The sequence below is a fragment of the Mixophyes fleayi genome, chromosome 5 (assembly GCF_038048845.1).
Source record: "Mixophyes fleayi isolate aMixFle1 chromosome 5, aMixFle1.hap1, whole genome shotgun sequence".
NCBI classification, from domain to species: Eukaryota; Metazoa; Chordata; class Amphibia; order Anura; family Limnodynastidae; genus Mixophyes; species Mixophyes fleayi.
In genome coordinates, this window is record NC_134406.1 from 234,633,300 (window position 1) to 234,648,508 (window position 15,209).

Consider the following 15,209-nt stretch of genomic DNA (forward strand, 5'->3'; position numbering starts at 1 on the left):
ACAGCACAGAGATGTAATGACCTGTAGCCTGCACTATGTCAACTGCGGAGTTCTTACATTATTTATAAAAAATTGCATTAGTCTTTTTTTTTTTCCACTTAAAATATACATTTCTTGCTGAATGTTAGGGTCGCTCAAAGTGTCAGTTTTTCCTATTGTATAGGTGAAGTTGATTACTATAAAAAAATTAAAAAGCCCAATATCAAAAGTATTTTATTTTTGACTAAGCAGAAACAAAGTCTACAAGGACTGTCTTTCTATACACACATTTAATCTGTCAACAAGGAAAATGGCCTGGCCGTGTCCATGTGAAGTAGTCGACTGGGTCATCAAAGTTGGCTGATGCATCTGTAGATATTTGGACCCTTTCCATTCTCCTAAAATCATATCCCGTATCAGCAGAAGGGAGATTAGAGGAGCCGGGGTGAAAGAAGCAGAGGCGTAGTGGGCTGCAGACTACAGTTAGGTTGAATTCTTGTACTGAACATTATCTTACCTTAGGACATCTGCCACTGCTGCCTGTGTGCCTACATGGATCTCACTCTCATTGGCGCCAGTAATGGGGTATTTCCTCAGTGGCTGTCAATCATGAGCACAGTTGTTGATAGAGCCAATTGAACAACTGCAGAATAATTTCTAATCCATATGGGTCTTCGGGGATCTGAGGGTGGGGGTGGGGCGAGTTCCCCTTTTATAGTGCACTAAACCTAAAACACAAGTTATCTTGTATAAAAAGTAATACTTTTGATCTCAGCCTCTATCTTTTTACATCGTATATGTATATATCAGAAGGAAAAAGTGTGTGGAGAGTATTAATAATACACAAAACAAGGATAAGATAAGGAAAAAGAATTTATTTGACTCAGAATAATCCACAAAACCCAGTAACAGTTCGAAGAGTTAAAGCAATAATGCTTTGTCTGGTGTCAAAGGCTTCAAAGCTACCAACTCGTTTTATATCTTTAATGCAAAGCCCTAACGCAGCTCAGCAATTTCCAAAAAAGGTCAAGAATTTCACTGGAAAACTGGTCACAGTGTCTAAATTCAAACGGTTAGGAATTCAATTTAAATCAATAGCACAAGGCTCAGTGTATAACATTCAGAGGTCTGTGAATATATATTTTAATTGTTTTTTTCTTCAAGTACATTGTATTTCTACAGAAGCTATTTTTTTTCATTTATTTCTACATAACCCAGCCACCTATTTGAGGATCACTGAGTGCGACGGATATTCTTTGGGAACAAAACTACAATACTTTGATTATTGACGAAAATAAAATATTGACTATTACAGTTCTCCACAAAGCAAACAACTAAGTTATCATAGTGCAGAGTGGAGTACCCTGTAGCCCTCCAGCAGATGTAGAACTACAAGTCTCAGCTTGACCCGGCAGCTTTTTGCTGGAAAGGCATGCTGGTACTCTTAGTTCCACAGCAGCTGGATAGCCCATAGGTTGCCTACTTCTAATATAGCGGAAGCAGCCCAAGACCCCCATTGGCTTTTAAAGATACTGTTGAGCTACGAAACCCAGCAATCTCAGGCAGCAATAGGGGGTGCTAAGGTATACCTCCCTGATGGACATGAAAAATAGCTCTACCCTCCCCCGTAGGTATTTGCTTTGTTTTAAAGAATGATCTGCTCTATTACCATTCAAAATAAAACAATATAGGAAATAAAGAGAATAATATTTAGAGGCTTTTTTATGAAAAGATTCAACTACAATATTGTAAAAAATAAAGAAATATTTAGCTTTTGGGAAAGAGGAGTGTTTAATAATCAGCATGGTCTAAGAAAATATATTTTTACTTGTTGTACAGTAAACATACTGTCTACACTACTTTGTGTTTGCTAATGTTGGTTGCAGGCAACAAGAAAAACATGAATAAAATATATGAGAAGAAACCAGGTTTCTCGGTCTAAATAAACTTTTGTATTAACTAAACAAGACAGCATGACAACAAAATAAACAAACAAAAAGTGACAAAATGTGTTTTCAAACAAATACATTAGACTGAGCAGGGCTCATGCTGATCGCGAGGAAAAACAAAACAAAACAAAGAGCATTGACTGAAATAAAAAGCTATTATGTGATACTCAGGTCTATCTAAAGACTGCAACTCACTCATATCACCACCCGTTCTGATATGAAATGTAGCCATCGCTTCTGTGCAGTGGAGGCAGCCATTTTGTGGGGTGTACCAATATTCAAGAGAATGCATCCTGTTCCTGTACTAGGATCTAGTGACATCACAGAGGCATGAAGCACTCTGTTTTACTTCTCAGGAACGTCACTAGTTCCTAGTGAATTGGTAGGCTGAAGTTTGGTTTCGGCCCACAAAATGGCTTCCTCTACTGTGTTTAGGTACACATCAAGTCACCTATAACCTAGCATGTCTCACACACATACAGTACTCTAAACTCTATCATTAGCTATATACAATTTATGTATGTTACCACATTGGTTTGAGTTTTTTTTGTACCTGTCCCTTGCACTCATCAGAAGACATTTGCAAACAACCTGACATAGGAAACAAGTGAATAAATACAGTTCCTGTTTCGCAGTCCTTCAGGTCGAGCATGTTTAGCCATGCCGCCATTTTCATGATCACAATGCATAGTATCCTGATGTCATGGGTGGCAATGTAATGGTGGAAGTGTTCCTTATTATCCAAATGCATTTGGTAGATATATCCAGTAGGCCCTATCATGCATTTATCATTGTTATTGCACAACACATGAGGACCTGGGAAATCTTGGAAAGAACAAAAGAAAAAAAAAAAATTGGAATTTTGTCCTGACGCCTGCATTAATCCAGTATGACTAATAAAGCATGTCAGCTGCATGTGCTGAGACAGCTATCAACATGCGCCACAATGCACACTAGTAAAAATGCAGTAAAAAGGAAGTAGTCTTCTTTTAATACAGTCACCTCTAGTCAAAGGTTAAAGTTCAAAGACTTAAATGACCAAAGTGCTTGTTTATTCAGCAGGATAATCTTCTTCTAGAGGCGCTTGCAAGTGGCATCAACATGTGTCATCTTTAAAGAAAGAAAAAAGAAAAAGATGAAATGCATATTAGACCTTGTGATAAACATGAAAGCAGCTTAATATGGAAGTACATAGTATGGAGTGCGGACATTTTGTAGCATATGGGCAGCACGGTGGCTTAGTTGTTAGCACTTCTGCCTCACAACACTGGGGTCGTGAAATCAATTCCCAATCATGGCCTTATCTGTGTGGAATTTGTATGTCCTTCCCGTGTTTGCGTGGGTTTCCTCCGGGTGCTCCGGTTTCCACCCACACTCCAAAAACATACTAGTAAGTTAATTGGCTGCTATTAAATTGACCCTATTCTGTCTGTGTGTGTGTGTGTGTATATGTTAGGGAATTTAGACTGTAAGCTTCATTTGGCAGGGACTGACGTGAGCGAGTTCTATGTACAGCGCTGCAGGATTTGCAGCGCTATATAAATAAATATTATAAATAAAAGAGAATAATAGTAAGGATCTCTACTAGGTGGTTTTATACTACAAAAGCATGGTATGCTTGAAGTGGAGTATTTATGTGCACCTTATTTAATCAAAGTGTTGTTATTAATATGTTGTTTAACAGACAAATTAACAATATAATTCAAATTCACGCAGGGTTCAATAAGTAAAACATAAATGCAAAATATTGAAGCATTACTTACCTGTGTTGTGGCAATCCACACCATAAGTCCCCCCCATCTCCTGACATTTTCAGCTGGACAATGCGCTGCCTTGATTGTATGCAGGTAAGTATTGTTTTGCATTTATGTTTTACTTATCCATTTCCACCGAAAAAAACTTTGGTAAGTTTATTGGATGGAGTCAGCCTTTAAGGAAAGAATGACTTAAAAACACAAAGGTTTTTCCACTCTGCCAGCGTAAACACAAATAGCTCGAAAGATCTACAGAACATTGCCCTACCAAATTAACTTGTTGCAACATCTTGGAGTTAAAAACACGAAATCATTCCAAAAACAGTTTTTTTCCTTTATTTCCTAACCGTTTACTTTTTCTAGGAACTTTATTATAACAGTGCTGTTCAGTATCTCCATAGAGAGACATATTTAAGTTATTTTGGGTTCGCTGGCTGAGTGCTATTCAAAACAACTATGTGATCCAAAAGAGTTAATGGAGCCATCAGGGAAGCTGGGGTACAAACTAGAAGGCCTTGTCTGTCCCACGGGCAGGTGTGATTAGACCACTTCAACATATGACCAATTCCTGTTTAGAATGTAGGCATCGATGAAAGGCTCAATAGTATAAATGTATAATATCTGAATTGTATTAAATGCGAAGGGTCAGTTTTGAATACAACAAGCGCAAAATAAATAATTCAATCTGTATGGAGTCTATGCCCTCTCCATGTTTGCTGGTTAGTTTACCTGGCCCTAGTGTGTGTGTACATACATGTGTGTGTCAATGTAAGAAATTCATATTGTAGTTCTGCTGAGGCAGGGAATGATGTGAATGTCTAATCATTCACAGTACAGGGCTTCACAATATGATGCCAATATGCATATTAATAAATGACCACAAAGGTAAACACATTGAGCAATGCATAAAAAAAAAAAAAAAAGAGTAACTTTTCACCTGGGAAAAACCATGTTGCATTGGAGGGGGGGGGGGGTGGGGGGGTTATAAATTTAAAATGTGAGGACAGATTTATTAGTAGGGGTAGGGCATGCCCTAGATCAACTTTAAATGTCAGTGAACAAATAAAGCTATCAAGTATTTTGTGTGCTACATGAAAAACAACCAGTATTTAACTTATGTGCAAAATAAACTAATTTGCACCCCTTGTATTGTAACATGGTTTGACCTTGAGAAAAACTTACTCTTTTTTTCTTTGCACTCCTTAATGACTCAAGCAAATGTAGTGCAAACAATAAAGGTGGTGTTGGCAATGTAATGAACAAAGGGAGTGGGTGTAATTATCCTGCTCAGTGCACTTTATACACTTACCATGATACCACCATTTTGTTTTCTTTGGATTTTTGTTGCATGTTCTTACATAAAAGGAATTATCTGGAGGTCTTCTCTAAAAGCAAAAGAACATAAAAACCAACGTCACAAATTAAAAAGGAGTAGATTATATTAAGCCAAATCATTACCAATACGGCAAATTTGAAAGCTAATCAACATTAACACTCACCAATCCATGTATGCCTAATAACGGTGTGTGTGTGTGTGTGTGTGTGTGTGTGTGTGTGTGTGTTTGCTTTTATAGAACATATCAGGAATGGATTTGAGGAAACAGTCCTACAGGGGAACAAAGCTTGCAAGTGGTCATGTTCCTTGGAAAAGCTAAACTCTTCCAGAACATGTGCAACGCATAGGGGCGGATAACAGACTTCAATGGGAGCAAATGATAAAGTTGTTATTGCCCATAGCAATTGGAACTTGTTCTTTTCCGAGTGCAGCAAATTGCTGATATTTTGCTTTAGTTCACACGATCTTTCTCTGTCATAGCAGGTTTCAGAAATGCCACTCTGTTTTTAGAATGCACATATTGGCTAAATCAGACACAAAGTCACCGCCCTCACATAAAAACAAAAAAACCAAACAGTAATAACCAGTACTGATAAAGAGTACATTGTTTGCTCCTGCTCACTGAAAGCTGCCATATCTAAGAAATCTCTCCTCCCTCACAGGGGGCATTGTGTATATATTATTTTCTGATATCAGCTTCAGTTTATGCCTCCTGTTTTAAATATTTATCTGAAAACAAATCAAAACATTGAAATGGACAAGGCAATGTCTATACTCCCGGCACATGCAGCCCAGGTCTCTGAGAGATTAGCCTGGCAGCTCCCAGTTACATAGGGTGAGATTGTAGTACAGTTTTAGAACTTAAAAATGGATTATATCATTATAGGAGTCAATGTAATGCCATGATCTAATATAGAATTACCCAAAACAATACTTCAGAGTGCAGAGTGCAAAGTGATAAAGGTTAACCTGCCATATGTGGAGTCTATGTTTTGAAAAACTAGGCTATATGTCCGTGCTAGAAATGTAATGATATTTAATCTCTGTGCAGATTAAATATACTGTTATGCATTTAGAAGCTTCTCTTACCATTGGGCGGTGTCATACAGGTGATTTGAATGCAAGAGTTTTTCCAACCCATCACTGCTGCATTGCTCTGAAATCACTCTGTGCTCATGAAGTGAAAGGGGAAAGTTCATCCCATCGCAAGTGGAGCTTACAGTCAGAAGATGCTGCGTGCAAGCACTCCAGTATGACAGGGGAAGAGCATTACCCATTCACTTTAATGTGTCAGCACAGAGCGATGTGAGCCCTATGAACACTAGTACATAGTCTTAGGTGGAAAAGCTCTGGCATTCACACTGCATATGTGACACCACCTATAACGAGAAGCCATGCCATGAACACAGATGATGTCTTAGATAGCCAACTCGTGGCTTGCTTAAAATAAACCAAATCTGTGGAATAGCAGGTGGACAATGTGATGTACTGTCCCGTAATATCAAGTATAAAAAGCTAGCAAACATTTTTATGTTGGTGTAGTTATTTCTAGGGAAAAACTACTAGAGGGGCAGCCGAGTACACCCCACAAATATATAGTGGCAGAAGCTGTGTGCGTATACTAGCATTGACAGTTCTCTACTTAATGACACATATACCTTATCCATTATAATATGGTACACTTCCAAATGCTGAATTTCTACCAACACTACACATCAGAGAGAGATCCATACAAGCCAAAGAAAACTACATAAAGGACTAAATGGTGATGTAGACCGGATGTGGCTGTTACCTTTTCCTTGCAGCTGGACAACATGCTGATAATGCTAAGACAAACAGATTGCACAGACAGCGCGGGTGACCAATCTTCCGTTAAGATAGATAAACAGATATGACCGTTGCTATAAACATGAGGATGGACAGGGATATTCTCACCGGTGAACATAACCTGCAAGAAAAATAAATTTCCACGTTAAAGATTTTAGAAAAAGTCTTTACAAGTGATAATAGTGAATAATCACTACTAAGAAGAATACTGTAATGCAACCCCTTACCAATACACTTTCTGAAAGTAATAAACGTTCCTGGTTTAAAGTGATAAAAAAAACTAGATGTTGTCCATGGGCTACTTGTGAACAATTGCGGCAAATAGTAAAAGCAAAGATATGCAACAACAACAAAATAAACCAAAGAAAAAAACAAATACTCACAAAACAAACCCCCCAAAAAACTAACAATAGCTCTCCCAAGGATTGCAAAGGATGTTGGTTTTGGATTGTACAATATTGAGAGGTATAGATTTATGCAAACTTAAAGGAAGTAAAAGTTAATGTTTAAAACTCATGTGAGCAGATTTCTGAGCTTACAGTACCATGTAATTCAAACATGATCTATTAAAAAGGTATATAAAAGCAACATATTTGTATATAGAAAATGATATAATTGATCCAAAAATATAATCATTAAATATATTGGATATCTCAGTGTCTTGAAGGCGAATATATATAGCGTTGACTTTGCTGCAAGACATTGGTCTTGTTGTGCTTTGCCAGTTCCTAGGAGTTTAAAACTGCAGAATGCTATGAGCAGTCAAGCTATAATGAAGAAGGAAATATACTCAATGGAGTATCTGGAACAGATTTACCACAGCAAGTTGGGTACCCCTTGGTCAATATAATCTTCAGGGTGTCCTCATGACTAGGGAACATCTGATGCTAGGAACATTATAATGATGGAGCAGAGGCTCCTAAGATTTGCGTATTAAGAGATTCAGGCTTACCTACAGCTTGCTCTGGTACATAATACCAAATATCCAGTGAGTACATTACCAACTTTAGCACTACTTGGATGCCCATACCGTTCTTCACTACTTGTGCTTCCTGCTTTTCAAAGTTTATGTTAAGAAAGATCACAGCCATGAAATGAAGGTTACAAACACCGGGATAAACATATAATGAATGTATTTTATAGCAGTAACCAAACAAATGCATTAAAAAAATAAGTTAAAAAAAAAATAATTATATTTAACATTTCAAACCATCTGCTGCCTATTTCAGGAAAACAAATCCAATGAATGAATCTGGTTTGTAGTTGGCAATATGTACTTAGTTCTACAATCTGAGCATTTGCTGCAATCATGTGATCCGTCAAAGGAGGCAGTACTGTACTGTATATAGAGATAACAAATATAACTGTCTTATGGACATTACAAAAAAAATGATATAAACAGGCATATGAGAGAAAATTCTGCACAGAATGCAGTTCCCGGATATTACTGAAACTAAATATCTATACGCCTGCACAACATCCAATTGAGAAGTTTTCCTGTATAAAGGTTAATATTTAAATAACATTTCCCTGCTCTAGTAGATAAGCAGCGCACAACAAAGGCATGTGTACTGTATGCCATGTAGTTATTGGCCTAATTCTTTATCTGCCTCTGGTAACCCACACTAAATAAGTAACCGAAATGGCTTGTACTAAAATATGACCACTTAAGTAATCAGCAGCAGAATTCACTATATTAAAGCAAGTACATTAATACAATAACTGATAAGTAGTTGGCTCGTTTTACAGACAATTAAATTGTTTTTCAATCAAAAACAAAAATTTCTGCATGATAAAAGTATTCATCCTTCAGGCAGATGTGAGCATAGTTTTTTTTCAGATTAAAGAATTGTAATGTAGCGTTACATTTTGTAACCAACATAGTTACCAAATTCAAGAATATATATGTCTTTACTGGATTTTGCCCCTTACAGGGTAAATAAATGCTAAAAATACTATTAAATGAATGTGGGGCTGAGTTTGGGGAGAAGGAGGGCTATTTATTAAATGTAAATACAAATTATTTAATGTCAGGGATAGTTGTGGGAAATGGGTATATTTATTAAATGTAAATGTAATTAATTTATTACTAGGGATATTTGGATGGGGAAAATTGGGCAATTTAAGTGTGAATACTATTAGCTTAATTTAAATAGTTAGGGCAGGTTGCAGGTAGGGAGGCTTAATAATTAAACATGGGTGTTATTGATTTAACACTGGGGCTTGTTGGAGCTTTCTATATTTTATGTATCTGTCTTTTTTCCACAAATAGGCCCCAACATTCCAGGATCTGGATAAGCATCAACTGAGTTTAAGTCACGAGCAGCTGCAGGTAGTGAAAGCTGCAAGAACAGGTAGGAGAGAGCAGGCAGTCACCCAAGAGAATGAAAGAGTTACTTACCTTAATTTTACAGAAGTCATGTGTGACTTATACCCCATTCATACTGCACCAAAATCCCAGGTTTTTCCCGGGGTGAGCTCACACGACCCGGGTCTTGGTGCAGTATGAATGGTACAAGTTCAAAATCCCGGGTCTAAAAACCCGAGTCTTCAACCCGGGATTTATCGAGAGGTAATTCCCAAGTCGGACCCGGGTTGCCTGCACTATGAATGCTGCAACTCGGGTTGCACAGAAAACAAGATGATTGGCTGTCTGCCTGTCAGTGAATCATGAAGAACTGTGGGGCAATGGTGAGGGGTATGTTTTATAGTACAGACCTGTGTGCAGCATATCTCACAGTGATTCTACTGTGCTGTGTACATACATTTTTTTGGAACTGAAGGTGACCTCTCAGTTTTCTTTATTAAAAGGGGAAAGAGTAAAATGTAGTAATTGGGTTTGGATTGTGAGAAAATTAAGAACATCAACCAGAATAGAGCTACAAGTACACTAAATTTGGAATATATGTAGTATATAAAGGTCATCAACAATTAAAGGTCATTTAGCCAGTCCCTGCAGCTGTATAATGCTCATTCTTCAGCCACAGAGGGGTCACAAAGAAGAAAGCTCAATGTACATGTCAAGTTGCTGCCTCGTTTTATTACCATAGAGTAAAATTAAATTCTAAGCACCAATAGTTATTATCCCTGCACCTTTAAATCACAATATCTTGCCAAAATGAATTGTCAAGGCGTGTTGGAAGGCTGGCCTGAGAGTATGTTCTGCTGCAGTCTACACATTGGTCACACCTTCTTACCATACCTTTTTGTAAATATTGTGCAGGAATCCGAATGATAAGTTCAGTCGCTGAGTGATGAAGAAAGGTACTTAGATCCCAAATACTATACACATTATTATATTGATTGAGTGAATCATCACATCCCCAGATTATGAGACATATAAATGCTGTGTTCCAGCATTAACCAGTCACCTTTCAATGACATCACCATTTTTCAGCCAATGAAAACTGCTCTGGTGATGACTCCCACAAATTGCCAGGGCACAGACTTGTGCAGTATGAATGGGGTCAACCCGGGAAATTCCCGGGTCCGAGGTGCAGTATGAATGGTGTTTCTGAGCTGGGACGCTCCGAGACCCTGCAAAAACCCGGCTTGAAAAACCCGGGATATTGCAGGGGCGGCAGTATGAAAGTGGTATGATGTATGAGGATAGGGGCAGCTAGGCAGAGAGGACTGATAACAGATAAGGGAATGCTGAAGGGTCACAAGGAAGTCAATAAGGGTGAGGTGAAGAAACACAAGAGTGTGGGGGACACAGGGCGGATAGCTTTGCATTACTTAATATGTTTTAATATAATATTAAATTAAATATACAATATTTAAGCTAATATATTTATACTATACACCGTAAGAATGCAACTAAAATTAATTTTACACCATCAAAATCCCCCAAAAGTCTCAAGGTGCCCCCATGAAAAATACCAAGGGAATACTTGCAATTTATAGTGATAAAGCCTTCAAGACACTGAGATATCACAAAAAAACAAAACAGGGTTATTTGGGCAAGTATATAAGATATAAGCATTTTGTTATCTCTAGGTATTTGTTATTTAGTACGACTAAGTATGTTAAATAATGTGCTATTGGGAGAGGTTACCTGAGGTGAATCAAAAGGATATCGACTGCCAAACTTAAATAAAAGCTGGAACTTTTCTCCTTCATATAACGTTCCTGGGGCTCCTTCCATATCTACAATCCACCTGAAAAGTGACAAACAAGAGGAGTTCAATTTTACCATCCAAATATATACAGTAAAAATGCAGGAAAATTAAACTGGTTTTAACGTTAAAAAGCGTTTTTACAATTTTAGTTTAAAAACAACATGTTTAGGACTTGTTTTAAAAGGCAGGATCAACGTGGCTTACATTAAAGTAATATCCCAAGGTAACAAGGTGGGGGAAGTCTTACCAGAGGTAGCACTTTTCCCTGAAAATATGATATTTATGTGTCAACAAAGTACCCGAGTCACAGAGTAAAGTGAGGAGTAAATTTATTTCACAAACCACTGTCTATGTTATGGTGTCATCATAAAGAAAGAGAGAACAGAGGATGTTCAATTTTCCGGCCGACGTCTCACCTCCAAAAGCTTCTTGAAAGAATTATTGAACTTAGTTCCAATAATTTCCTATTCTGGGGGACATGAGGGCTAAACGAAGTACATGTTGGGTATTAGCTTGAATTTTGCATAATAATGAGAGCTATGCATATATACCCTAGTGTAAAATATATTATATGGCAATAAGTAGTTCTGTGACCACACATCAAAGCAATAGATTCATTTCAGCTATAGGTTATGGAGCACAGAGGTAACTCCTAACATCCTATTCATTTTACAGTAGGGGGGCAAGTTTACACCTTCTTACCAAAAAGTGGCTAAAAACAAAAATGAACTCGTGTGACTACTACACTTCATTCTTTATTTGTAATCCCCCATCTCACTAACAAAAAAAAAAAAATCTATGCTCTAAATTTACATTGTAAAACTGAAATCAGGTAAAGGAAGAACAGTTTTTTTTTGCTTGTTTTTTTACTGTGGGCAAGTTGACAGATAAGAACATCTCCGTTTTGTCGAATAGCATTTCAGTTAAGCCGGAGGCACGGTGATATGCAATCGTTTGATCGGCAACTGTTCAATAAGAATCACACATGGCTGACCAAATTGAGCCATACAACAGTCTGGTCAAACAACTGGATCCCATAACATATATTAGTGACGTTGGCTGTTGACTACAATAGTAGTTTTTGGCAGATTCTACTAATCGGCAGAGAATATTAAAATTAGGGCAATTAGGATAGTGGAGCCTCACCCACAAGGTGATTTTGAGACCAATTTGGTCAGCGGTTGTCAGATGTACAATGGACCAGGAGATTGATGGTAGTTAAGACTTGGTTTTTGGTGTGGCTGTTTATCTGGTCACCTGGGAGACACTAAAGAGTAGGACAACGCCTACAGTATATTTTGTATGGATATTGGTCACCAGTGTAAATCAGGGAAAGTGACAGTCTGACAAGGTGAGGAGTTGCTACGGGCCTAGCAAAAGTACTTTTAGCTGCTTCCAGCAAGTCCTCCAGGGAAGCAACATTAAGCTTTGTGTTTCCAGTGTTATAACAAGGTCATGGAAAGAGTTTTAGGTTACCTTTCCTGTGTCTTAAATAAAAGCAATTGTATACCAGTTTAAACCCTTGTTTTTAGCCAGTTGTCAGTATTATTCAGTATATAAAAGTGTTCTATGGACTTTTAATTAGAAAACCAAGTATCAGAAATAATGGCATATGAAAATGCAAAATGCCTTATAAGCTTATATACTTTTAATGTTTATTCACTAGTTATATTTTACGTTCATATGGTACTTGCAAAATTGGACATAGTGGAAAAGCTCCGAGTACATATATAAGAATTTCCCTGCAATGCAAAATGCTTTTTTTCAGCCAGACAATGAAAAATACCTAGTATTGCTACCTATGCTAGACAATGTAATGCTACCCCTCTGGTGTATGAGGAAGCTTAAGGAGCCTTTCTCCCTGTTACATGTTCTCTTTAGTTTCAAGCCAGGTCACATTCCTAAAGGCCCTTTCCTACTGGGATCAAGATGCCTTTTTATGCTACATGCTCTATTTACCTCTGTTCACCCCAAGTGAACAGAGGTAAATAGAGGGGGTTGCAGATCATGGGGTTCACTGGAGTGCACGCAAGCGTGATCACTTTTGACAAGCTGCATCATAGGCTTTTGATAACCAGCCTAATGAGATCATATGCTCCAATAATGTCAAGCCATGGCCCCTGCGACAAGGCCACACCACCAGCAACTTTAACATTGTGAGAGGATTATAACAAACATAAGACTGACAGAAATTATTTTGAAGGAGGTAAGGTGGTTATGGGGCACAGCCAAAAACAATGGCTCTGTATATCTCTTTACATTTGTTTGTGTTTGCTTTAAGTTAGTGACATTTGTAAACCTTCAGTAAAATACAACAAACTATACATGTATTGCATAATATTTACATTAGACAAGACTGGCTTAAGGCTCAGATGTACAAGCATATTGAAAATGTTACACTTTTAGACAAAAAAAACACCAACCTAAATAAGGGATCGCTGATCCCTATGCTAAACTGAACTTCAGGGCACACACAGGATTTTAAAGACACTGGCGTTTCCGTGCCCTTTGTGTGCCAATAAGTGCAAGACAATGAAACAGTATATTCTTATATTCCCAACATACATATCAAGTCATTAATGTAAAACGTTATTGAAGGGGAAAGTTTATATAAAAATTCAGCCAATTTATGAGCTATACATTTTCCTGTAATCCTATAGTTTATTGGTGAGCACACAAGAGCCAAAATGATTATTCAGCAGTCTGCCACACAAAGATTACACAGTGAACTGACTGAAAACACTGCAAAAAAAACCCTGTAGCAATAAATGACACAACGATCACTATTTCAGGCCTACACAATCACTGGCAATTACTAAATTAAACGTAAGCCACTCTTAGGGGCATATTCAATTGTGCCGTTTCCGCGGCACGCTAAAACTACTACCGTTATTACGGTAGTAGTTAGCTGGATTCCCTGAGCCGCGAGCTGAAATCCAGCGAGAAAACTACCGTAATAACGGTTTTTCCGCGCACTATTACCGTAATAACGGTAATAATGCGCAGACCGCGAGATTTTCGCCGTTTTCGACGACAATTGCCCCTGAGGGGCATATTCAATTGTTGAATATGCCTGCCGCATTAAAGCTATTACCGTTCTTACGGTAATAATAAGCCGGATATCACCTCGCAGCTCCCTGAGCCCCGAGCTGAAATCCAGCGAGAAATGTACCGTAATAACGGTATTTAAGCGCACTATTACCATAATGACGGTAATAGTGTGCAGGGCGCATTACTTTTGGCAGTAACACCAACAATTAAATACGCCCCTTAAACTGCGAGTCAGTAAGCAAATTATTTATACACAAAAATACAGGTGAACAGAGTGTGTAATACAAACATTGTGCAGTTACACAATTTCTTAAAAACACTGAGCCTGATTCATTAAGGAAAGGAAAGCAAAAAATAGGAGTAACTTTGCATCTTGGCAAAACCATGTTGCATTGGAGGGGGGGGGGGGAGGTAAATTTAAAAATGTGAGGACAGATTTATAGTTGGGGTAGAGCATATCCTAGATCAACTTTCAATTTCAGTGTAAAAATAAAGCTATCAAGTATTTGTGTGCTACACGAAAAAGCAGCCAGTATTTTACTTACGTGCAAAATAGTAACCTAGTTTGTTCCCCTTGCATTGTAACATGGTTTTTCCAGGAGAAAATTTACTATTTTTTTATGCCTTACTTTCCGAATGAATCAGGCCCTCTGTGTGCAGGGTAACCATTCCCAATGGAGAGAAAAACGAGTATAGGGAACAACTCGATGTAAGGCACCAACTGTAATGTGCTCAGTGAATAACAAAATACAAGACTCAGAGGAAATTAACACTCTGTTCTTCTGTGGCTCTCTAGCCCCTGGGTCATTCTAACGCAATATTTTTAGTATTTATATATCTTGGATAAATTTAGGTTAACTAGTACACCAGTAAATTGGGACAGAACCCACAATAATCATTTACATGCTTATTAACAATACAAACAGCAGAATGTGAGGAATCACATACACCCATGATATAATACAATTAACACGTAATTTGTCATATTAGATTCATTTACTAAGTTAAATCCTTATATACTGGCAAATTAACTCAAATTACTTTGTGAAAGTCAGATAATTGGATGAGGTAAACCAAATGAATTTATATTTTACATTGCAATTAGTACGCAATCGCACAGATTAATAACACACACACACACGGTTTCCTCCCACACTCAAGAAACATACTGGTAGGTTAATTGGCTGCTAAC

General features: G+C 37.7%; 1 protein-coding gene across 4 annotated transcripts in view; it reads right to left on the reverse strand.

Annotated features, from left to right (window-relative positions):
• Positions 1 to 834: 834 nt before the first annotated feature.
• The window catches only part of UBE2W (ubiquitin conjugating enzyme E2 W), a 29,497-nt gene continuing 15,122 nt past the window's right edge, over positions 835 to 15,209 (reverse strand). For all 4 annotated transcript variants that reach the window (XM_075213660.1, XM_075213661.1, XM_075213662.1 and 1 more), the window contains exons 3-6: positions 10,903 to 11,005; positions 6,811 to 6,966; positions 4,992 to 5,067; positions 835 to 3,038 (exon numbers count right to left, since the gene is read on the reverse strand). In XM_075213660.1, the coding sequence (XP_075069761.1) occupies positions 3,025 to 3,038; positions 4,992 to 5,067; positions 6,811 to 6,966; positions 10,903 to 11,005 (349 nt within the window). In that variant the 3' untranslated portion in view covers positions 835 to 3,024. The remainder of the gene's footprint in view (positions 3,039 to 4,991; positions 5,068 to 6,810; positions 6,967 to 10,902; positions 11,006 to 15,209) is intronic.